We start from the raw sequence: 26059 nt of genomic DNA on the forward strand, positions 1-26059 counted from the left end.
TCGCTGCCACAAATGTGTCCCTCCCTCCATTTTTCTTAAAGGGAGGAAGGAACTCATTCATGAGCAAGACACGCCAAGGCTTTTTAAAAAATATTTCTGCTTTGGCAATACATTTTCACGAGTTTTCTTCCAATTTATAAACTAACTAGAAGATTTACCTGGCATTGCTCTGGTCTTTAACTCAATTAACTGCCTCTATTCTGTATGGGTTTCTGAGAAACAGTCCCATTCCAGGGACATCCCATTTTCCTGGCCTAATCAAACCTTTACCCTTGCTTTAAGTTGTGGTAACAGGAAGCTACATACCACATTTTGGTGATCCTAGCTCTTACTGTTTAGGAGGCGTTCTTGAACAGACAGACTCTCTCAAATATATAGTAGATACTGCACCTACTGGATTAGACAAAGCTTCATTCTAAAGCAAAGGTCTGCATTCAAACTAACACCACCAAACAAGTATTTTTATAAAGGAAGGGTTGAGAGAGTCATCATTATAGCTGTGAGACCAGCATCAGTGTAGTTTTAAAGGGGTCTGATGTGATGGAAAATATGGCAAATCAAGCAGTATATAGAGTAACATGCAGAAAGTATTCAGCTGATGATCATACATGAGTGAGAAATCATGTGAAAATTCATTATTTTGGCACCGTGTAAAGAGACACTTTTCTACCTCATGCTCTCCTCAGAATGCCTGCATCCTTACCCAGGATAAACATTTTCCTCTATCACATGCAGCTGATGAAAGCAGCTCAGACCAGTGTTTCTCAACCTTTTTTTTTATATAAAGTACCCCATTTAAAAAAATTATAAGTACCCCCACTACCTATAAGTTTTAAGACACACAATTTTTTTTCTACCATTGCAACACATTTGTTTAAACAACTTGATCATAGCTGGGTGGGCGATGAAATTTTTGGGTGTAAAAAGTACAAAAATAATAAAACACTGTAACACTTAAAACAAATTCAGTTTTCTCCAAATTTCAGTTGTGTTGACATATCCTCAGACTTCTCTTGTAGCACTGGTTGAGAAGCACTAGCTCAGACTATGGAAACTTCTGCTTTAGCAATAGGTGAGCAGAGTGAGTGCTGCACAATCACAAGAGCTTGGTGAGTTTTGCAATACAATTTCCACAAATATATGTTTAAATCTTTGAATACATTGCTGTAGCCACACTTTGTGCCCCTTCTGTCTGTTTTCCATTATCATACATATGGTTGACTACTGAGGGCTTTTATTTATTTATTTTTAACGGTGATGCTACTGGGTCTAAATGTTTCCCCTTTTTTCTTAATTGGCAACCTTTCAGATTAGTTGTTTCTTTGTAGTAAAGGACACTGCAGAGCATCTTTAAAAAAAAAATCAGTAAATACCATGCATACAACATGCCTTTTATGTTTTGTCCTTGTAATAAAATTACATTCTTAAGTACAGTGATTTGTCTCTGAAGTGTCAAATTAGAACAAAGAATCATCTGAGCATGTTTTCACTGGCAGTGATTCAGGTTAATAGAACTCCAAAGGTCCAGTCCTCTTCTCCACTACCATTATTTTTATTCATGGTGTCCTGATTTTAGGCGCCAACTCTATAGTCCTTGTTCATTTGGCACCCAATTCTGCAAGGTTCAGATCAACTCCTGATGCCCTCAATTCCCAACCATACTATTTTGACACACATATTGGTGAGAGATAAAGGGTGCACAACACTTGACAGGATTGGGCTCTTGATTGTGATGTCCTTACTCATGTGAAGTCAATGGGATCACTTGTACAAGCAGAGGCTGCAGAATCAACCTTTCAAATTGCACATAATTTTGGAGGCAATTCAGAGGTGCGGTTGTATCCCCATATCTAACAGATATTAGTTGTTCTTGTCTTTGCGGCTGTTTCACGTCTCTGGGAGGTCTTGTAGGATTTGTCTCAGAGAAGCTTCAGCTATGGAATACAAATCGGAGGCAAAAACTGCAAGTGAATGAATCAGTTTCTCAACGATGGTCCTCAAACATAGGTGCGCTGCATGTAAGTCTCTGTCAAATCGCTGCCCCTCCCGCTGTAAAGCCAGATGACAGCAGATGTTTCTAAACTCAATGCTATCCTAAAAGTCAAACCAGAAAGAAATGAGTGACAAGTAATGCTTTAGCCACACACAGCACATTTTTCAAGGTGGAAACCTCTCATCTGAACTTTTGTCTCTTAGCTTTACACATTGCTGCAAACTGTCTTGGCGTGAAATATTGTGTCAGTTAGTTTTACTTACCTGCTTTTGTTATTAAAACCTCCCTTTCAATGAATCAATCATATAGGCATTTACCTCAAAAATACTTGCTTGTGATAACTGTCTCTGGTCTGATTTTATATACCCCGCAAACCCGAAAGACTCACTGGCCTCCCTGAACTTGCTTTGCTAGCATAATCCATGCCAGGATCTTGTGTCCACTAGGGAAAGGAATGATGTTGGACAACATGCTACTTAACATGTTCTAACTAAATAGCTTTGCATCTAGTGTAGATCATGCCAACCATGTTTTAAAAGTTAGGTGGACGTGGTTAACCTTAGGGGGATATTCACTAATGCTTTTTAAGCACAACTTATTTGTGTTCGCACCTGGTGCAAAGTAGTGTTTAACACAATGTAGGTTAGACATATTTGTTTTGTTACATAATGAATGTTCCAGACGTGCCTTAGATGAATGTTGGTCTTTGTCCCCCTCTAGTAGCAGTTCCACAAAAGAGCTTCTTCTAGTTAATATACTTGGTCCTTTCTCTGAAATGGTAAAGGCTCATGCTTTTAGCTCTCTGAGACTTCAGTTCAGACTCTGCTGTCAGCCCGAAGTAGTTCTCCAAATGCAGGTTCAAGCACCTCATGAGCTAAGGTGATGTTATTTCAGATTAAAATCCTGTTAAAACTATACACAAATGGCTGCGTCTAGACTGGCAAGTTTTTCTGCAAAAGCAGCGGCTTTTGCAGAAACTTGCCAGCTGTCTACACCGGCCGCTTGAATTTCCGCAAGAACACTGACGATCTCAAGTAAGATGGTCGATGTTCCTGCGGAAATACTATGCTGCTCCCATTTGGGCAAAAGCCCTCTTGCGCAAATGCTTTTGCGCAAGAGGGCCAGTGTAGACAATGAAGTATTGTTTTGCACAAAAAAGCCCTGATCGCGAAAATGGCGATTGGGGCTTTCCTGCGCAAAACAGCGTCTAGATTGGCACAGACGCTTTTCCGCAAAAAGTGCTTTTGCGGAAAAGCATCCGTGCCAATCTAGATGCTCTTTTCCGCAAATACTTTTAACGGAAAAGTTTTTCTGTTAAAAGCATTTGCGGAAAAGAGCATCTAGATTGGCATGGATGCTTTTCTGCAAAAGCACTTTTTGCGGAAAAGCATTTGCAGAAAATCATGCCAGTCTAGTCGTAGCCAAATGTGTTTAAGCCAGGCAGTATCTGCTACATTATGGGAATGTTAAAGGTGATCTGCAAGCAATACATCAAAAAGGAGTTAGCACTGAAATACATGCTGAATGGCCTCGCTATAGCAGGCAGGAATGGGTGATCGGCACAAACAGAATACTAAACTAACCATTTAACCAATTTGGTCATAGACCTCCTAGAACTCTTCTGGCATGATTTGGAAGTCTGCTGCAAGTGAAGAGATTCCATCATTGTGAAACACCCCCCAACACAAGAAAACTGGAGAGTCCTGAGGTAAGACTCTAAGGGCATGTCTATTCTTACCAGAAGATTGATTCTCAAGTGGTTGATTTTCTGGCATTTGATTTAGCTGGTCTAACATAGACCCATAAATCAAACGCTGAGGGCAGCCCCCACCGGAGTCTGGTATTCCTCCTTTTGCAAGGAGTAAGGGAAGCAAACGTTCCCATCAACCTTCCACAGTGTAGATGCCGCCAAAGCTCATCTTAAAGTAAGCCAGTTCCGTACCTTAAGCTAACCTTCCTAGGGTATGTCTACACTACAAAGTTAATTCGAACTAACAGATGTTAGTTCGAATTAACTTTAATAGGCGCTACACATACAAACCGCTAGTTCGAACTTAATTCGAACTAGTGGAGCGCTTAATTCGAACTAGGAAAACCTCATTCTACGCGGACTAATGCCTAGTTCGAATTAAGTAGTTCGAATTAAGGGCTGTGTAGCCACTTAATTCGAACTAGTTGGAGGCTTGCCCTCCCCAGCTTGCCCTGGTGGCCACTCTGGGTACCACCAGGGAAACTTGTCTGCCCCCCTCCCGGCCCCGGGAACCCTTAAAGGGGCACGGTCTGGCTACGGTTCCCGTGCCAGGTGCAAGCCTGCCAGCACCCAGCCAGCAGACCCTGCACCTGGCACAGCACGAGCCAGCCACCCCCTGCCACCCAACCCTCCGCTTCTTCCCGGGACCAGGCTGGCGGCTCCCAAGAGCCTGCCCGGGGCCGCAAGAGGCAGGCGCCCGCCTGGTCTAGTGCGGACATCGTGGACCTCATCCACAACCTCCGCGCTAGGCACAGGAAAGCGGCCATCTAGGGCAGGAGAGCTGCCAGCCTGGCCACCCAGGAGCAGGTTTGCATGAATATCAAGGTGGTCCAGTGAGACCCCTGACCCTGAGCCCTGAGCTTAGAACATAAAAACATAAGAACGGCCGTACTGGGTCAGACCAAAGGTCCATCTAGCCCAGTAGCCTGTCTGCTGACAGCGGTCCACACTAGGTACCCTGGAGGGGATGGACCGAAGACAATGACCAAGCCATTTGTCTCGTGCCATCCATCTCCAGCCTTCCACAAACAGAGGCCAAGGACACCATTTCTACCCCCTAGATAATAGAACTCCATTGGCCCAACCTCCATGATTTTATCTAACTTCTCTTTAAACTCTGTTATAGTTCTAGCCTTCACAGCCTCCTGCGGCAAGGAGTTCCACAGGTTGACTATTTGCTTTGTGAAGAATAACTTTCTGTTACTAGTTTGAAGCCTGCTACCCATTCCTTTCCTTTGGTGTCCTCTAGTCCTTCTATTATGGGAACTAATGGAGAACTTTTCTTTATGCACCCTCTCCACACCACTCATGATTTTATAGACCTCTATCATATCCCCCCTCAGTCTCGTCTTTTCTAAGCTGAAAAGTCCCAGTCTCTTTAGCCTCTCTTCATATGGGACCTGTTCCAAACCCCTGATCATTTTAGTTGCCCTTTTCTGAACCTTTTCCAAGGCCAAAACATCTTTTCTGGGATGAGGAGATCACATCTGTACATAGTACTGAAGACATGGCGTACCATAGTTTGATACTTCCCCTCCTCCTTCTTCCCCTGGCTTCCCCCTTCCAGCTCCCTCCTCCCAGGTTTCCCCTTCCCCTCTCCCACCCTCTCTCTTCCCCTCTCCCACCTCCTTTTCCTAGTCTCCCCAGAGGTTAATCCCTCCCCCCCAGTTTTGTTAAATAAAGAGAGTTTCTATTTTCGAACACACGTGTCATTTATTTTGTACATCAGGAAGGGGGGCTAGGGAGGGGTAAGTGGAAGGAGGTGAGGGAGGAATGGGGTATGAGCCCCCGATGGGGAGGACTGGGGTGGCTCTGCGGGCTCCTTGGGGAGGAAGCTGTCCTGCAGCCCCCCGATTGACCCTCCCCTCCCCCGGATGGCAGCCTGCGGCAAGTGCAGCTGGGCTGATGGCCGAGTGCTGTGATGTGCTGAGTGTGGGCATTCAGGGCACTCCAAGCCAGGACTGTCCCTCATCGAGTTAGACAAGCGAGCGGGGAACCCCTGAGAACTGTCTGTCTGGGGTGGGGGTCGAGTCCCTTTAAGCACAGCCCTCGGCTAGCCTGAGACAGCAGCTCCACGCTCTAAGTCCTAATCTGATGCCCTGCCGGCACTGCTTCCGGCCATCCTTAACCTCGGTTCAGGGTCCACTCAATGTGGCCATGCTAGTTCGAATTAGCAAAATGCTAATTCGAACTAGTTTTTAGGTCTAGATGCACTAGTTCGAATTAGCTTAATTCGAATTAACTAATTCGAATTAAGTTAGTTTGAATTAGTGTTGTAGTGTAGACATACCCCTAGTGTACTGTACACCAGGCCTCGGTGACTAACAATTTTTTTCCCTTTTTAAAAAAATGTTTTGACTGTTTCCTTAAAGGTCACTTTTTGGATCCTGCTCTACAAAGCTTCCTTACGTAGAATTCAGAAATCTTCTTGGTATAAAATTCCTTGTACAATTTCTTTGATCTGTTAATATATTTGAATAAGTAAACAACCTAGCACTGCTAACTATTCCAGGTGTCCGGCACATGGGAACTTTAGGATATGATTTTTTTAAAGTGTTTTTTTTCCTTCAGAAAAAACTGGCTATTAACTAACTGAAGTAAATAAAAAAGTTTGCTTTACTAAAAAAGCTCTTTTGTATTAAGTTTAGAACAGTGGCCTGTTGTGATCTGAAGTGATAGAGACAGCTCCACTGGTTGTTAGTTTCTATTAAAAGACTAACACAATCAATATTTTCAACAATTTCATCGAAAGTGTTTTCAATTTCAGTGCAGGAGCATATCCTCCTTGCAGTTTTGTTTGTCAAGACCCATCTGTTTAGACAGATGAGTTAATACACCACATGGCACTGACAGAGCTACACCAGCATAAGAATTGCATGGCCCATTAGTTCTAAATCTCTTAAAATTAGGCCTTAAAATAGTCAACCAATCTTTAGTGCTTTAGATATTTGTCATTTAATCCTGAGCTGAATAGGTAGGCTATTATTTTTAACGCTATTTTAACTAGAATATACACTAAATTACACTTGCTAGTTAATGATGATGCTACCCTTAACAAGACTCCATTAAAGAAGATAAAGACTCTTTATGTCAATCTATTTTCACTCTGAACTGCTAAATAGATAACAAGCAGATCTTTGTGGTTTGTAGTCAAGAAGATTGATCTAGTGGATTTCCTATGAAGTTGGAATCTAGAAGTTTCTGAATTCCAGACCTGCTTAGTAGACTGTTTTATAAAGTAGGCTTTTTTTACCAAAAATATTCTGGGGTGTCTATTCCCAGTTTAGCTCCACAAGTCGCAGCAATGAAAGGCGAGTGCAGACAGTGTTGCAGACATTCATTAGCATTTTAGCCACCATGTTGTGTATACCTGCTGCAACTTTAGACAATATAGTGGTAGAAATGCCTGCAGCCATCCAGTGCCTTGTCTTCAATACTGCTGATACTGTTGGTAGAAGTGAAGCAATGGTGGACATTTTTGGCCAAATGCTAGTGTGGACTAAGGCTGTTAACTAGTGGTTAATTGACTAGTCAAGTAGTCGATGGAATTTCCATCAACTACTTGACTAGTCGATAGGCACTTCCGTATTCTTCCTTTGAAATGTACAAGAGCCCCACAGGTGCCAGCTTTGGAATGCACAAGAGTCCCCAGCGGGAGCTATTATGCATTTCAAAGCAGCAGCACAGCATGGAGCCCAGGGTCAGCTGCTGCTGCTTTGAAATGCCACACAGAGCCATGGTTAGCTGAGTATTCCCCAGTTGACACCGGGCTCCGGCACGGCATTTCCACAGAACCCAGGATCAGCTGGGGAATCCTCAACTGACCCTGGGTTCCATTTCCCCAGAAATGGACTCCCCAGCTGACCCTGGAGCATTGCACAGCTGAGTCTGGGCTCAGCTGTGCAGCGCTGCTACTTTCAAGTGCCCCTTCCCCTCTCCCCCCACCCCCTTTGCTGCCTCTATCTGATAGAGGCAGCAAGGCATGGTGGGGCAGGGAGAAATCAACTAGTCGACTAGTGGACTAACTATCTGTTAAGCATTTGCTTATTGGATAGTCAACTAGTCTTTAACATCCCTAGTGTGGACATGGTCAGTGTATAGCTTCAGGCACCTCGTTTATATACCAAATAACCAAATATTTTATCATGTTTAAGCACAATGCTAAACCTGGTAGGGCCCCAGCCATATAATAAAATGGATTATAAAGGCAAGGCAGAACTAAACATTTGTATTGCATCTGTAGCACTCTGAAATGGGGCCTATAGGTGCTACCATATTAAAAATTAAAACAAATCATAATGCCCCGATCTTGAAAAAAAAAAAGCAGAACTAAAATTTTTAATGGAATTACAGGATGGTTTGGTTCCATCAGGATGAGCAAGTGTAATCCACGCACTTAATAGGGAGCTATCTCTTTAAGACACCCCTGTGGGGGGAGGTAGGAGGGAGTTGAGTGTTACTGGTGCTGGGCAGATTCAGCACTCCACCCAGAAGTTTCTGGAGTTGGGTCCAGTAATTTGGGGTCAAACTTCATGAGCAAGCAGGCAGGGCAGATGCTTTTCTAAGGCCTGTGTGGCCTGGAGGAAGCTAAGCCAGGAGCAGAGAACTGGCTGCTGTTCCTCACTATGCAGCAGGTAGTGATGTTGTTACTCTCTACCAGGGATCAGGACAATGCTTCTTAGAGTTAGGGGAACCTGGGAGGGAAAATAACTTCTGTGTTGTCTGCTTTAGATGCTGTTTTGATTTTAGTCAAACTGTTCTAGTTTACTTTCTTAGTCTGTGATATTCTTCAGCTCCTCTGTGAATGTAGCAATGGGGAAAGAGTCATTTCCATGTTGTTATTCTCAATGGGTTGTTTTTTTTCTTGTAATAGGGTTTCTTTAAGTCTGTCCACTTGTGAGCTAACTGACTAGTTAATCAGTGAGCTGGCTGCCTAGCAGTGACCATAGCAGAGGAAGAGTCTGCCTGGACTCCAACTTAGTAGTGCCTACAAGCAAATGGAGAGAGACTTCAGTCACAGCATATGGTGCAGATTTGATATCAGAGGCACAAACTGAGACTTTGGTGAACTTTTCTTACTGTGTTTGTGCGGACTGAACTGTTCAAATTTCACTTTTAGTTTTATCTTTACTTATGTTTATTGTAATTATAGATATTATTTGTGGGGTATAAAATAGCTGTGTTCTGTTGTAGGAATTAGATTATTTGTTTCTTCATAAAATTTTATGAAGTTATTTAATTAAATTCATTATTTTGGAACTTGCATGTAGAGAGGCTGAGACTGTGCAATCCTTGCTGAAATTCCTTACAGACTAAACTTTGGGTCTCCAGTACTGCAGTGAAAGTGGGGGTTTCTTTAGACATTGGAGAAGGGCAGTGAAGTCTAGCCCACTCAAGGTTACACAAGTGCAATCAATGTTAGTTAATGTCTGGGTAAAATATGTTAGGAAGATAGTGCTTTAATTTCCTTACCTTAATTTGCTCATCTATAAAATAGACATAAATAAGCATTATTACACAGGGATGCTGAGTGAATTAGCTAGTATCTGAAAAGCATTTGGAAAATACAAGCATTATACAGGTACAAAATGTTATTTCCTCAGAAAATTATAAATCTGTTGGTTTTCTCATGTTCCCCCTCATTTCTATCCCCCTCCCTCTCTTTTACATTTGTGAAAAGTGCCAGAGTGACAACACTGAAGACTGAAGTCCTCTGTCCTCAGAAGAGGTATATCGCAAGCTTCCCTGCCAATAGACCTCAACTTCTTCCATAGTCAGTTTTCATATTAATTACTGCAAGAATGAAAATTCTTTGCTAGGAGACACAGGAATTATGTTACAATCTCAAACTACAAAAAACAGTGTGTGCTCATGGGGTTAATTGGTTTAATCTGTGGTGGCAGGTAAAGATTGGCTTTTTTTAAAAGGTGGCAGTTTTTTTAAAAATTGTGATGGAAGTTGATTTTCTGGTTACCATCACCACTAATCCTCTCTTTGTGAATCAGCATCTGGTCTACTGTAGAGCCAGTTGCTCTGTGGTAAAAATGAACCTTTCCTCTGGGTCAGAAAGCAGCCATCAGAAAATATGATTTTATGAAGTGTAATTACAAAAACTTTATTGCAATGATTATTAGTGGTGGAAATGACGTGAGAAAAGAGCACTGTGCTTGGGTTACTAAGCACTGTAACCTAGCTGTTTTCTGAGTGATGCGCATTACAGTATTTTTCAAAGATTATCATAGCTAAGAAGACTAGCTGCAGTACAGAGCCTAGCTCTTCTAATCCTCCAGTTTGAATCTGGTTTAGGTCAACAGTGTCTGATGTTGCATCTGTTGGTTGCTGAGTGAACATATGGTTTCAGTTCCCTTCCCTGAATACTGCTCTCAAAATAGCAGAAAAAACAAACAAAAAACCAACAAACAGTGGCACTGACGTTGAAGGTCTGAGCAGAGAGACTACGGATGCAGACCCTGATTCTGCAAAGAGTTCCACATGGGCACACTCCTGTGTTTGCTCAGAATCCCATTCCTTTTCCTGGTATTTATTACCATAGTTCTATTGATTTCCATGCAGCTATCTATGTCAGTTTATATCGCTTGAGGATTTTACACAGTGAGGCAACATAGGCATAAGGGTGCACCCAGATGGATCAATTTCCTTATAATCATGGAGAATGACTTGCCCTCTCATGCCTAGCAACAGAACACTAGTGGAGTGACATAGGGAACTTGCATTGTCAGAGAGTTTTCCCTTTCCAGTGTCAGTCTAGCACCTTTCACACACACACATTTAAAAAAAATACCAAAACTGTTTTGACACTGAGTTATTTGAACTTCCTAGTGTAATTTATAATCCATTTCCAGCTGGCTGAGATCCAATTTAGTCCAATCTAATCCGTTATACATTTCTGAGTTAGTAGCACTTTTGTGACCCCCTCAGTTACTCCAGCTAAGGAGGCAGGATGTTATTAAAGAATAGTGATAATGAAACCTACACTTGCCCACATCACCGGCAAGCCGCACACTCCCATTTCAGGAAACTTTTCGTGTTATGTTTTCTCTTCAACTACATACACAGTGCTGCCTAAAATATAAAATCTCCTACTTCTAGTGCTGACTGATCTGTTCATTCTGGAAATGCATAATTATAGGAGAGTTTATGCGCACACAATTTTAGTGTGGATATCTGAAATCCAAAGACACTAAGTATATTGTTTGTTGCTGATGATACCAGTAAGTGGCCTCTCAAACTTAAAGGGAGGTCCATCAGAATTCTCACACACCTCCCATCTCAAATTAACCCTGAGCCAGGCTTCCCAGACCAATATTGTCTGATATAGCCTGAAAGTTGTAAAAGCATTGCTTTCAGGTCCGTGGTAGTCTCTGGAGTAGACAGGTTTTACTATTTTATAATGCCAGTTGCTTGGATCTTTTTTTTTTTTTCCCCCATAAGCCATGTTGCTATATTTTTGGACCACTTTTATAGCAGTCAGTGAGTTTTTTCAACTGAACCTGACAAACTATAAATAAGACCATCAGATTCATTTCTGGACTGTCAGCTGTAGGAAGTAATGAATATATTGTATTATGATGGAGGCCAGGTTGGCCATTTAGCACTTAAGAGTGTTTTTGCACTCTGGGGAGGATTGTGTTTTGGCTGTAGGTGTGACTGAATGGACATCCTATCAACAGCTGCTCCTTTTATTCTGTTTGAGAGGTTATGGCCCTCTCATCTGAGAACTGTAGGTAAAAGTTCAGTTGTAAGAAGATTTTTCATCTAAATTTCCCAGCAGGGTGAACATGTAAACTGAATCCTTGGAAACCAACTGTTTTAAAACTAAACTCTGCACCAGTGAAATTACTCACAGCTAACAGACCAAGTTAAATGACTCCAATTTTATGGAAACACACCACAGAATTTTTTTGACCATAGAAACTGATTCAAGAAAACCCCAGTGTTCAATTGGTCTGATAATGGGCATTCCCTGGAAAAAAAAAATCTAGCCTGACTTCAAGTAGAATAGTAATAGGAAAATCCAACGTCAGCTTTTCATCTAAAAACACAAGGACATCTAAAACATAGTCACATAAGCAGATATTAAAGCTCTTCTGGGAAAGAACAGTAAAATATAAAACCTTTTGTTAGTATGTACTATTTAAGAATATTTTTACATATCAGCAATGACAGTGCCATGTTTATACAGGCAGTCCCCGGGTTACATGGATCCGACTTACATCGGATCCCTACTTACAAACGGGGTGAGGCAACCCCGCACTAGCTGCTTCCCCCCAGCAGACCAGGGAGACACGAAGCTAGCCCCCCCCCCCCCCCAGCAGACCAGGGAGATGCAGAGCGGCTTTTCTCAGCAGACACCTCAGCTTGAGAATAAAGGACTGAGGGAAGTGAGGTGTGGGAGAATAAAACTGAGTTCTGGAGAAATGTTTGGCTAGAGTTTCCCCTACAATATGTACCAGTTCCGACTTACCGTATTTTCCGGCGTATAGGGCGACTGGGCGTATAAGACGACCCCCTATCTTTTTAATTAAAAGATAGGGTTTCATCTTATACCCCAGCGCCCTTCCGCCTCCTTTGCTCCCGGTGTTCCTGGTCTGCTGGAGATGGTCCCCAGCAGACCAGAGGCACCGGGAGCAAAGCCGCCAGGAGCGCCTGGGCTCCCCCCCGCCGGAGCCCCTCCATGGCTTTGAAAGCCTCGGGGGAAGCCGGCGGGGGGGCATCCCAGGCGCGCATGGGCTGCCCGCCCGCCGGAGCCCCTCCGCGGCTTTGAAAGCCTCGGGGGAAGCCGGCGGCGGGGCATCCCAGGCGCGCATGGGCTGCCCGCCCGCCGGAGCCCCTCCGCGGCTTTGAAAGCCTCGGGGGAAGCTGGCGGGGGGGCATCCCAGGCGCGCATGGGCTGCCCGCCCGCCGGAGCCCCTCCGCGGGGCTCCGGAGGGGGGGCAGCCCATGCGCGCCTGGGATGCCCCCCCGCCGCCCCCCGAGGCTTTCAAAGCCGCGAGGGGCTCCGGCGGGCGGGCAGCCCATGCGCGCCTGGGATGCCCCGCCGCCGGCTTCCCCCGAGGCTTTCAAAGCCGCAGAGGGGCTCCGGCGGCGGGGCATCCGGCGTACAAGACGACCCCCGATTTTTGGGGGATGTTTGTTAACTTCAGAGGTCGTCTTGTACGCCGGAATATACGGTACATACAAATTCAACTTAAGAACAAACCTACAGTCCCTATCTTGTACGGGGACTGCCTGTAGTTAATATTGCAGCAATCCAATAAACAATTGTAGATGCGTTTTTCACTAGCATAGGAATGCTAAGTCTACCCATTTGAGCTGATTTTTTTAAGTGCTGTCCTTTTCACTTCACACAAGGGTTTTTCCTTTTCCACCCTCTTGCACTTCACAAGTGAATTTATTTCTGGTGAAAGTGTAACCCACACACGTAGGCTATGTCTACACTGCAGAGCTTTTTCAGAACAGTTTCTGAAAAAGCAGACGCGTTCTTTCAGCATCTCTATGTTCCTCATTGTATGAGGAATAAGGGATGTTCTGAAAAAGGAGGTTTTTTTCTGACATTTGGCCCAGTGTAGATGGGCCAAGTTTTGGAAAAGCCTCTTTCGGGGAAAAACGATAGGCAAATTGTGGTTCGCAATTTGCTTATCTTTTTCCGAAAAAAACCTGTAGTGTAGAAATAGCCCTAGTGTGGTTCACTGTTCCATGTAGTGGCACTTGGACCACTTACAGCAAGAGATAAGAATAAGGGAGTTCTACAGCAGAAGCTAGGAGGTAGCTGGCTTTATAGCTCAAGCTGTAGTGACTCCTACATCAAACTCTAGAGCTCTCAGGATCAAATCTGCCCCCTGGTAGTTACAAAAGGTCTTGGATTAATATTGTGGGAGCCTGAAATAATCTAGATGAAAATTTTCAAAAATAGCTTATAATTTTTGGGTGCCTCAGTAGCTGAGTGCCCAACTTTCGAGAGACCATGGTTTTCATTTTCAGAAGAGCTGAGCAGCTGCAACTTTAGTTGAAGTCAGGGGAAGCATGGGAGCTTAGCACTTCTGACAAATCAGGTCCCTGACATGTCTCAGACTAACGATACCCCAAAACTGAGGCACCTAAAATCAGAAACAAGTTTTGAAAACATTGACCTTGGTTTTTTCACTGAACAGCTATGGCTCCAGCTGCTGGTAGCAAAGCAAACTTCCCCCTTCCTCCTCCTCACATTGCCCTGCCAATGCCAATCTGCACCTGGAGGTTTTACCTGCTAAGGTGAAAGGGGAGAGTCATCCATACATTGGTTCAGTTTATGGCCTCTCTGTTAGGAAGCTCAACAAGAATGCAAACTGGAGTGAAATGTGCTTTTTGTGATGTTTACATCTGCCATTAAAAATTAGATGGAGATTACAATTCATTTTGTACATCATTCTAAGGTAATGACTTTTTGCCACAACCAACAAGGACCAAATGTAAACCTAGAGACCAACAGGTGATGGATTCTGTATCACACTCTCATGAATTACCCAGTTCCCTGTGCATGGCCTTTTCTCGACTTTCAAAGGACCACAATTTTTTTTCTTGTGAGAATATGCACAATCCTTTTACCAGCAAAATGAGGACCTCTTCTTACACATGTTCACTAAATCTCAACTATAGATATAACTTTCTCATTCTGGAATCAGAGAACTGGAAGGGACCTTGAAAGGACATCAAGTCTACTCCCCTGCACTCCTGGCAGTACCAAGCATCATCCAGGCCATCCCTAACAGGTGTTTGTCTAACCTGCTCTTAAAAAAATCTCCATATGCTCTAGTTCTTTTATTTAATGAAAACCCACATTCCACTTACAAGTCACTCTTCATCATTATTGACTGGGGCTCTTCAGGTATTATAACAGCACATGGAAGTTTTTTGAGACTTCACATGGAAAATGTAAATATCTCCTTAAAAAATCTCTTATGCTTCCTAATTTATAGTTCAAAGCATAACTAACCCCAACTAGAACAAAAGAGTGTTTGTATCCACTACCGCTATTGTGCTAACACAAAGAATTGGCATGACTTTATGAATAGTTTGTAAACTCTGTGCAACCTTAACATGATTTGGATTAATTTAATGTAAATAAAATTGCTCCAGTCAGTCTGACAAGACCCAGCGTATAGAAAGATGCCCCAATCAGCACAATTAACTGCTCATTTGCAGAAGGAAGCAAATCCTTTGATCTCTCACTACTTACTTTTAAGTGAATAGGAAAAGGATGTTCCTGAAAGAGAGGCAGCAGGAGAGTCTGTTCCACACTGACAAGCTGGGATGTTGAATCTACCATTCGGGACAGCATGCTGTGCACAGCAATCTGTGTAAGTGTTTGGGGCCTGGCTGGGACCAGCTGTTTTGAATCTTTTGGTCCAGGCTCATCTGGTCTAGAAAGAGCCAGCGATCCACATGCTTCTTCTTTCTCAGAGCTTTTGTTTAATGGTTTTCTGCCTTCCTCTTGCTCCTTCTGAATCCAGCTAGACCTGGCAGCTTCCAGACCCTGTCCCATGCCATGCAGAGACAGGGCAGACACACTTATGTTTTGCGGTTGAGGCGCCTGATCCAATTTGTAGTGGGGATGGCAAACTCTAGCCTCCTCATCTTGCTTGTGCAAGAGCTGCAGGGTTTGGAGAGCAATCACCTGGTGGTTGAGAGACAGAATTAAAGGTACTGATCTAGCCATCAGCTCTCTTGCTTCTTCTCTGTCCACAGACCAGAGTGGAGTGTTTTTTAAGCCTTGTTTGGCCTTTTCCCTCTCCCTCCTGCCCACCCTTTTGTTTCTTATCTCTTCTCCCTGTGGGTGGCCGACTGCCCCTCCCCTTCAACCTGGGGTTAATAGCTTTGGTTCATTTTAACACTTGTTTAAAGATCAGCCTTTCACTGTATTTCTTGGACCCAAGTTCCATTAAGCTTCTCGTGTATGTTTTCAAACCGAGGTTTTCTTTGGTTTCTGAAGAGCTACTTGCATATGCACTGTGTTTTGTGTGAATGCTTAATGTAACATGTTTCTTGTAAGGCATTGGCACTAGTTGGTATAAATGGACTCCGCTGGGATGAGATTACCTACTCAACCTCATTTGGGCGGGAAGGTGAGGGAAGGAAGGGAGACTTGTTTTGCTCTCATGTGTAAGCAGTTTTGAAAGTCTTGCTTGCGCGCGCGCGCTCTCTCTCTCTCTCTCTCATTGGCAATGAATGATTTTACAATGTGTTTCAGTGAGTAATTTTAAAATTAGAGTCGGGCCAGAAGCAAAACTTTACATCCAGACACCTCCAATCTCTGGGAATGTTAAGAGCTCTGGCTGAACTCTGTGTATCATCAGACTTACAGTAGTTTAATTGTTTTTTTCATTCACATTGCCTCTGACAGACAACTGAAGCAAATAAACAGTGTAAACAACTTCTGGATTGGCACTGGTTTCCTGAGAAAATGGAGTGCTTGCCTCAAGGAAAATGGACACTTGTGAGATGGATAATCAATTGTTTATATATAAAAGCTGAAATTGTTGTTGGTAAAGTTAAAATTTTTATTTCTCTGCTTTTATTAGTGCTTTATTATGAATTCAAGGTGCACCAAATAATTTAAACCTGTAAGCTTGCCAGTGCTCTGTTTAGAGCCAGTTAAAATCTCTATTCACGCAGGAAAATAGTTGGAAATAGGAAGGGTGAAAGAGCCCCACCTGAAATAACTTTAAAAAAAAGGCATTTCTGGCTTTGGAAAATGAGCCAGAAGGATCCTATATGTCTTCATATATGGTCCCCAGGAGACTTAAAACTGTAAGATTTTATGCTAAACCTATTTCTGTGCTGTGAAACCAGGGACAGCTGTACAAATATTTGCTGTTTTTAATTAAACCTAACATTGCTACTTCCTTGATTTAAGTTAGGGCAAAGGACTGGCAATTTTATGCTTTGATAGATGAGGGAAAACAGTTGTGGGTGCTGTGTTTTAGAAAAATGTTATAAAACAAGTAATCTGAGGGGAAAGGCCTGAACGACTATCAGAGTGCAACCCTTGTGCTTTCTCCGTCAAATTTTTTTCCTCTCTTAACCATTCAGCAAAAGTTGCTACTGGAATTCTGGGGTTTTTTTTCCTTGAAAAACGTACATCTAAACTTCTCATTTGGTCCCAAATTAAACATTAGCTCATGTTCTCTTATTTTCACATTCTTTATAAATGTAAAGAAGTTTGCTTTGATCGGGAATCCAGTTCTGCATTCTAATGCTCTACTGAGGCCAGCTGGCTCAGTGCCTTGCAGTGCTTCCACTGGGGAATTACTGCTCTTCACTGCCCCTTATTCCAGGATCTGCTTCAACGTCATAATCTGGCCCATAATTGTAACCCAGGAAGTGGGTTTTAGATAGGAGAAAAGTTGCTCTTTTTTTTTTTTTAAAGGCAAGGCAGATTTTTCAATCTAAACATGAAATAGCTAGTCCAAAAAAGAATCTATATGAATTGAAATTGCGCTAGAACTAATACAGCATTTCTCTCAAACTGCTGAATTTATTTCAGAGAAATCTGCTCAACTTTGAGAGGTTCAAGATTAATCAATAGAGATGTCATTGAGGCAATGTGGGCCAGGGGATGATGCACCGGGCTGGGACTCAGGAGATCTGGCTTTTGTTCTTATTCTGTCAGTCATAATGCAGGACCTTGAACAAAGTCACTTCACCTCTTGGTGGCCCCTTCCAACCTTTGTGTAGTTAGATTTATAGCCCTGACTTGGATTTTGCCAGCTGCTGGAACTCTGGACTGAACCTCTGGAAGGTCATATCCCATGAACTACAACAGTGGCAACTAGAGCCTCTGTCACCACACCATTTCCCAGGGTGCTTGGAGACAGACTGAACTAAACTCCTGCTAACGCTGTGGAGAGGCTTCTGTGATCTAGACAGGCAGTTTGCTAGGCCAGTAATGAGCCAGGGCTGCTCAGCCCCAGTGGGAGGGGAAAGCCTGAGTTTGAGCTAGCATTCTGTTTGTTTTCAGTATTAATCCAATGTTGGTCAGCTGAGTCCAGACACCCCTTATGTACCTATCTCCTGCAGTTCTACAGATCAGTTAATGCCTCACAGAGGGGCTGGGGAGGTTTCTGACGGGGCTTGGGCTGCAGGCTGGCTGTACTAAGTTGGATTAGTTAAATCTAAGGTGGTTGGAGCAAGGTTAAGTTTGGATGAACTTCCCAGTATTTTGTTTGAAATGGAAAAATGAAGTTTTAGAATGAATGGCTGTCTACACTGGCATGAATTTCCGGAAATGCTTAAAACGGAATACTATTCCATTTTCAGTTTTTCCGGAAAAGGAGTGTCTACATTGGCAGGCTGCTTTTCCGGAAAAGCCCTTTTTCCGGAAAAGCGTCTGTGGCCAATGTAGATGCGCTTTTCCGGAAAAGAGCCCCGATTGCCATTTTCGCGATCGGGGCTTTTTTCCGGAAAAGACTACTGGGCTGTTTACACTGGCCCTTTTCCGGAACAGTGTTCCGGAATAAGGACTTATGCCCAAGCGGGAGCAGAATAGTTTTTCCGGAATAGCAGCTGATTTTGTACAGTAGAGCATCGTTGCTTTTCCGGAAATTCAAGGGCCAGTGTAGACAGCTCGCAGCTTATTTGGGAAAAGCGGCTGATTTTCCGGAATAAGTGGCCCAGTGTAGACACAGCCAATATGTTTGGGATTGAAACGGCTATTTGTTTTGAAAGGAACATTAATTTATACTAAATAAATCAAAAATTAAACAAATGAAATCTTGAAATCTTCATAATGAAATATTTAAATAGCTCCAATCTGATTTTTTTTTTATTCAGATATTTTTGGTTTACAAAACCATTCAAGAGGTCAGGTTTTCATCCTGAATCAGGATGGGAAATTTTTTCAAAACTCTTAAAAATTCTCAAAGGAGGGGAAAAACATTTCCTGACCAACTCTATTTATAACAGAAACTCTGCTACAATCTTATCCTTGGTCTATACTAGGGAGTTATTTTGTAATAACCTCCTTATTGCAAAATAACTACTCCCCAGAGTCTATTAAAGCAATTAGAGCCCCAGGAAGCACTGGGGAGTGAGTCTAAGTCAAGGTAGAGCACAGGGCCGTAACAAGGTCAAGGCGAGAGAGGTACTTGCCTCGGGCGCATAGCTGAGGGGGTGCAAAAAAACCCCAGAAAACTAATTTTAAGACAGCGCTGCTTCCCTCCCCCACCCATTAGCATCGGCTGGCCCGCAGTTTACATGTCAGGCTGCACGTTGCTGCTCTGCAATCCAACAGTCACCAGCCCTGGCGACCACCCGGCACATCATCTGCTTCCGCGCTGTGCGGGTGGCCAGGTACCTGTTCAGCCTCACCAAACGCTGCCTTAAGGTGCCTAGCGCAGTTCCCAGGCATGGGGCAGGGGGAGAAGAGGCTCAGATTGCCCTGCACAGGCAGAGGTGCAACGGGTGAGGTGGGGGTGTCAGGCTGGGAGCTAGGACTCCTGGGTCTTGTCTCACCTCTGCCAGAGGAGTGGCTCTAGGTCTTAGGGGTATGTGATTAGAGCTGGGGGTCTGGGAGCTATGATCCCTGGATTCTAGGGGTTGGGGTCCAGGCCCTTAGCCTGTTGGAGTCATGGTTTCCCCACCAAAAACTGGATCCCATGCTGCTGAGCTGCCTGTGCTTAAGTGCTTTGAATGTGCTACACACACCAAGGGGACAAATCGGTGACTGTGGCTTCTTGAGAGAGAAGTTTTAGTAAACGAAAATTAAGAACTACTTTCGAGCATCCATGGGTCAGCAGAGATTATCAAATATGTCCATCTTATCAATAGAACATGAGGTAGCAAATAATATTAATTTCAACACAATTATTGATGTTTGCCTCATTAAAAGTGCACAAATACTTAATAGTACCTGACATATTGATATTTTATAATTATATGTATTGATTATTTATGTAGATCTCATAACTATAATAAACGTTATTATTGTTAATGTATTTCCCCTTTTTCTACAAAATAACTACTATGAATATATTCATATAAGCAGAGTCAGGATAAGCTCTACCCTGACATCTGCTGGTGAATTGTGGCGAGTGGTGCAAAAAGACTTCAGGGGCTGATCTCATTTGCATAGGCACATCCACTCTGCCTAGTATGTGCTCACAGCAGCCCAAATGGTCACTTTGGCCACTGTGGGATCCCCAGTCTCTCTGTTATTGAGGGAGGGGGATAAAGTGTTGTTACCCTGATTATGTGAATCAAGGATAATGGACTAGTGGAACTGTTAATGACAGAGGGATTCACAATAAACTAAGTAGCACTCGCTAGACAAGGGGCATGGGTTCTAAATCCAGTCAAGTTGAGAGAGGTTGGGGACAGGTCTTTGTACCTGATGGTGGGGGTCTGTCTAAGGGCCTAAAAAACACTGATAGCACCCCCTTCTCTCTCTACTGTGGAATATCAAAGCTAATTTGGATTCCATTAGGAGTCTAGTATGCGAGCTGCTGAGCTGACTTCACTGTGGGCCAATGGGGTGCTAGCCCTGAGGCTCCTCTATTATGTGCTGAAGAGCTGAAATCACTGGTGCTGTGGGGAGCCTGATGCTATACTGCTGAGCTACTAGCAGAGCAGCTTGCGGGGACAAGCGTAGGCGGCCAGCAGAGTGGTTTGTGGGGACAACTGGCAAGCGCAGGTGGCCAGCAGAGCGGCTGGCGGGGATGACCGGCGGGCAGCCAGTGGAGCAGCTGCAGGAGCAACCAGCTGGCGGCCAGGGGCGTGGGCTGAGACGGCCGGCAGAGCAGGGCAGTGCGTGGGGCGGCTGAGATGGCTCACGGGACAGCAGGTGGAGTATGGCAGAATGACTCGTGTTGATGGTGGCAGCAGACCCCTACGGAGAGGCGGAGCCATCGGTGGACCACGTAAGGTGTATCACCCTCAGCCCCCTCCAGGTTGGGATGGTAAAACTTTTGAACCCTGGGATGGCACTGACCCGGGGCAGAGACTTTTGGGGTGTTGGACTTTTGGGGACTTTGGGTGATTCGTGGCTGGGGGGTGGGTCTTTGGTCATGTTTGGTCTATGAATCCAAGTTGTTGTGGTGTTTTCCAAATTTAATGTTGAGGTTGGTTATCTCATGTTATTAAAGATTTGCTGCTATACCGAGACTCTGTGCTTGCGAGAGGGGAAGAATTGTCTCTTTGAGGCACCCGGGGGTGTATGTAAGACTTCCTAGGTCACTAGGTGGGGGTTCGAGCTAGTGTTGTATTACCTTTTTGGGAGGAGACCCCTAGATACTGAACCCGGCCCTTGCTGCTATTAACTTGGCCTGGCAGAAGGGCTACATACACATGATGGAGTGCAATTTTTTATTCTTGCCTCACGCAAAATGAGCTAGTTATGGCACTGTTAGTGCAAACACAATAATGGAGCCTGCTTTGGACTAATTTCGAGGCTTCCCCATAGTGGGGACATGCTATTTTGATTTTATTTTGGGAGTTATTTAAAATTGTTATTTTGAAATAATTTCCTTGTTGACATGCCCTTAAGTATAGAGGAACTATCTTCACTCTATAATAAAACTTACTTCAGAAAAATGCATTAGTCTTAATATCACCTCACTTTCAGATTCTTGGATGAAAGGTGCTGTATAATCATGATAAATAAATTTATCATCTTCGATTATTTTAAGGGGGCACTCTTTTGAGATGTAGGCCTTGATCTATCAATTGATTTAGTATTCAGGTGGTGTACAACATGTATGTAGAGTTTCACTGAATTCAGTGGGGCCCCATCTAGGCAGAGGGGCTCCAATTGCTGGGTCTGGGCTATACATTTATACATATATAGACTCTTACAGAAAAAGTTGTTCAAGAATGACTAGCAGAACTTCTACAGTTCTCAAGCATGAATAAAGTGGTTTTTATAGACATATAGGCTATGTCTACATTGGCAAGATTTTGCGCAAATACTTTTAATGCAAGAGTTTTTGCGTTAAAGTATTTGCGCAAGAGAGCGTCTACACTGGCATGTGCCTTTGCGCAAGAGATGTGCTTTTGCGCAAAAGCATCCGTGCCAGTGTAGACACTCTTTTGCGCAAGAAAGCTACGATGGCCATTTTAGCCATCGGGCTTTCTTGCTCAAGAAATGAACGTTGCCTGTTTACACTGGCCTCTTGTGCAAGAACAGTTGCGCAAAAGGGCTTATCCCTGAGTGGAGCATCATAGTTCTTGCACAAGAAGCACTGATTTCATACATTAGAACGTCCGTGTTCTTGTGCAAGTACTCCCCGCCAGTGTAGACAGGCAGCATGTTTTTGCGCAAAAGTGGCCGCTTTTGCACAAAATCATGCCAATGTAGACACAGCCATAGAGGTTTTAGCAGGAATTACGTAAATTAAAAAATGTGTTTTGTGTGAAATGGGAGAAAATGACAAAATGCTCTCTGGTATTTTTTTAGCAAATTCTTATATAAAGACTACTAGAAGAAAAAAAATTGAAGCCAATTTTTATTTGCAACATCAGTCTCCCTCTCTGTTCATTGTTTACTTGTGTACTTTGTGGTTTCTTGAGGATACTGTGTCTCAAGGAAACCAGGAAGCGACCAAATTTCAAATGAATGTTTGTTAAAGATATTATGGGGGTATAACATCTGTCTTCATAACAGCAGTTCTCCCTCCCTCTCAAAACTGAAACCATGGCAAACAGATCTATCATCTTAATAGGACTGTGGTATGTGTGCATAAAACCAATATTTCTCTTTCTGTAGACACTGGTCCACATGCTTAGCAATTATATGTGGAAAAATAGATATTAACACAACTCCTAAGCAGTCATCTCCCACCCTCATCCAGGAGACAAGAGTGGTTGTGAATTGGCTAAGGACAAAAGCCAAAAAAATGTAATAGGATGGAAGTATGAAGTAATGCTAGATTCCAACTCCACCAATACTGGTCAGCCACACTCAGCATCAGAGCTGAGCGAATAACTGATTTAAAAAAAAAAGTTGAGCAGAACAAAACATTTGGTTTAACTCAAAATGATCTGGGGGGAGGGTTGTTGAGTTTGGGGGTGGTTTTTAACATTTTATTTTAAATAAATAAAATCTTAAGCTTATTTTAAGATGTTTCCAGACCAAGTTAAAATGTTTCATGTAGAAAATGTTAGAACAAAATGTTTAGGCTTTGTCATACTTTTTTTTGACCAGAACTATTTGCCAAATTCAACCCAAATTCACAAATAATTCTGTTGACCTGAAGCTGCATTTCTTAAGAAATAAACTATTCATCCAAAAAAAAAAAAAATCCAGTCCGCTCTACTCATGAGACCTAATCTAAGTCCCATTGCAGTCCATAAGTTTTTTCATTGACCTCAGTGTGGTTTGACTCAGGCCCTAGGACATTCTGTCCAGCCCCACAAGACCCATAGCCATTGTGCCATTAGTGTTGTTCTCCCTCGTCTCCTGTTGCATCCTGTATCTTTGCAGGAGATGAGCAGCCCAGTCGGCAGAGGGAGTTAGCATTGCCCTAGACAACTGTAACTCTCCATAATTTTTTCTGCTGTCACAGTGCTAGCGAGGGGTATGCCACTTCCGGCTTCACTCGTGCCCTGTTGCATGGGTGTCCTGAAAAGGATGTAATGGTGGCTATTTCCAGTAGAGAAGCATTCTTTTGTATGATGCTACTTGAGGTATTAGCACAGGTTTACTCCCTCTCATCTTGTCCACTGGTTGGGATGGCGAAGGAGAGTATTAGTTGCAAGCATTTTCTGTTCCATTATTGGAAAATAAATACAATTTACAATATCTGCATATATATCTCCAAATACCCTTTTTGTTTGACCTAAGAAGCATTTTTAACTCCTTAGAAGTGGTAAAATTAGGGGAGCTGGAACAATTTCTATAGTAGGGGTGCTGAGTTGAACTAAAGTGGAAAGCTGGTATATAATGGAAACCACTTCAAGTCAGGGAGTGCAGTAGCACCCCCCGCACACCTAGTTCCAGCACCTATGAATTAGTGGTAGTGAGAGGATGTAGATGACAGATCCCTGGCTGTCATTGTGCCCTTTTAAAAAATATTATGGGTGAAATGTATTGGTTCACAGTCTGCTTTGCATGCCTTTTGTCATGTAAAGCAGAGAAAAAGCTAGATTAGCATGATTAACCTGGCTGCTTTGTATCTGTGTAGTGCAGCTGGGACAGACTGGCAAATCAGACCTGGCCTGTTTCTCATCTGAAAAATAAAACAATCGGTAGTGAAATGGTTAATGGTGATGGCTTGTTAATAGCCACATTTAGTCATAAGGGGTGAAGTTCATCTGTAGTATAATTCCATTAAGTGAATGGATTTATACAAACAGGCTGTGTCTAGACTGGCCAGTTTTTCTGGAAAATCAGCCACTTTTCTGGAAAAACTTGCCAGCTGTCTACACTGGCTGCTTGAATTTCCACAAAAGCACTGACTTCCTACTGTAAGAAATCAGTGCTTTTTGTGGAAATACTATGCTGCTCCCGTTCGGGCAAAAGTCCGTTTTGCGCAAAACTTTTGCGCAAAAGGGCCAGTGTAGACAGTTGAGATTTGTTTTGCGCAAAAAAGCCCCGGTCGCAAAAATGGCGATCGGGGCTTTTTTTGCGCAAAAGCGTGTCTAGATTGGCCACAGACGCTTTTCCACAAAAAATGCTTTTGCGGAAAAGCGTCTGTGCCAATCTAGACGCTCTTTTCCGAAAATGCTTTTAACGGAAAACTTTTCCGTTAAAAGCATTTCTGGAAAATCATGCCAGTCTAGACATAGCCATAATGTGTTACCAGTACATTCAGCAGAAAGAGAGGAATCAATATTTTTATTTTAATCTGCCAGCATTTTGAAAAATGCAGTTTTTTTCATATACACTGTGTAGACAATCTTTACAACCTACAAAGCAGTAGAAACTTCCTTTTTCTCCCCTTTAAAATGAAAGTTGAAGTTCTGTAAAAGTAATCAAAATCCATGTGATTTATATTGTATTCACATAAAACAAATCAAGTGAAACACTGTGACTTTTAAAAGGGATGAAAATCTGCAGCAACACCTTAAATCCATCGAACGTTCTGCACCTGAAGACTTTTTCAACTCAGCTAGTGGTCACACATGAATAGCAGCTTTGAAGGTACCACTCTAAATGTGATGGGGCTTTAGAGGGTTAAATTTGGTAATTAGACAAAGGTATGGGTATTTCCAACCACAATACTAGTATGGCTGAAAATGGATGGGTAGACTGGACCTACTGATTCATGTGAATTTGGAAGGTTGTATATAGTGATATATGGCTTCATAAATGCTCAGCCATCACAGATGTCAGATAACTGGAACTGCAACCATGACACGAGGAATAGAACTTACAGTTTTTGGCTCCAAAACCAAATCGTCCTTAGTAGCTAGTAACAATAGTGCTTACATCCGCTTTTTTAATTCCCCAGCAATAAAGAACAAAACCATTACAACATGATAAACATCTGAGTACAATTTAAAGAACTAAGAAGGCTGCAAATAGTATTATGTGCTATTGAAGCACTCCTCCTGCATTGACAATAGGACAGTAATGGAACCGATGGCCAAATTTATCCCTAGTGTAGCTGCACTGAAATTAGTGGTATTACACCAGGAATTAATTTGGCTGCTAGCCTCTATTTGCTTGCCAACACTTAAACCTCTTCCAGACAGTTATGTGAAACGTTGAACACATCTCCTACTTTGAAATATTATGTGCAAAGACACCGCTGATGTTAAACATTTTTGCAATTACAGTAGTTCTGGGATGACACCAATATGAGACCATAATTGGAGGGTATTAGTTGCTTTGGAAGAGTGGGTGTCAAGCAAGCATGTTGCATGTGTTTCCAGAATATATTGATCTAATTTGTAAAAGAAACTATAAATGGAATCAGGCAAACTTATAATGCTTTCTCTTAAATCACATTATTTTAAAAAATGTTGTTGCTATTAAGGAGCAGTATGAACAGTTACAAGGGATGGGATAAAAAATAAGGGATATAAACCCTCAGGCCTCAAGACATAAGCCAACTACTAACTGCCTCGGATTAGGAAGACATTTACCCTAGGAGCCCATTATTCCATAGTTGCCCTTTATTGGGCTTCTTACACTTTCCTCTGAAGCATCTGAACCTTGTTACCATCAGACACAGACTAGATATTTTGATCCAGTATGGAAATTGCTATGTTCCTATAGGAAGGATATGGAGATGGAAATCCTCTTACTTCAATGCATGTCATTCAGAGGTGGCACCTGACACTTAGAACAAACCACCATTTTTATCTAATAGCAATTAAAT

At 42.9% G+C, this 26059-nt stretch overlaps 1 protein-coding gene and 1 long non-coding RNA gene across 2 annotated transcripts; one reads left to right on the forward strand and one right to left on the reverse strand.

Annotated features, from left to right (window-relative positions):
• On the reverse strand, positions 1 to 15506 carry DLEU7 (deleted in lymphocytic leukemia 7). The gene is made up of 2 exons (XM_014572660.4): positions 14980 to 15506; positions 1 to 2094 (listed from the first exon to the last, which is right to left on the reverse strand). The coding sequence occupies exons 1-2, from the start codon at positions 15457 to 15459 to the stop codon at positions 1888 to 1890; spliced, it is 687 nt and encodes a 228-aa protein (XP_014428146.3). The 5' UTR covers positions 15460 to 15506; the 3' UTR covers positions 1 to 1887.
• On the forward strand, positions 8209 to 24277 carry LOC142826505 (uncharacterized). The gene is made up of 4 exons (XR_016348522.1): positions 8209 to 8377; positions 9424 to 9471; positions 14987 to 15100; positions 16144 to 24277. It is a non-coding gene; the product is annotated as an uncharacterized LOC142826505 (long non-coding RNA).
• Positions 24278 to 26059: the final 1782 nt, after the last annotated feature.

The sequence above is a fragment of the Pelodiscus sinensis genome, chromosome 1, assembly GCF_052426305.1.
Source record: "Pelodiscus sinensis isolate ZL-2025 chromosome 1, ASM5242630v1, whole genome shotgun sequence".
NCBI lineage: Eukaryota > Metazoa > Chordata > Testudines > Trionychidae > Pelodiscus > Pelodiscus sinensis.

Bases quoted from the DNA above. Each gene is read 5' to 3' on its own strand.
- DLEU7 (XM_014572660.4), bottom strand. From the start codon at position 15,459: ATGGCTAGATCAGTACCTTTAATTCTGTCTCTCAACCACCAGGTGATT. The intron at 2,095-14,979 runs GTAAGTAGTGAG...TTTGACTTTTAG, and splicing joins CTTTTCCTATTCACTTAAAA to GATAGCATTGAGTTTAGAAA.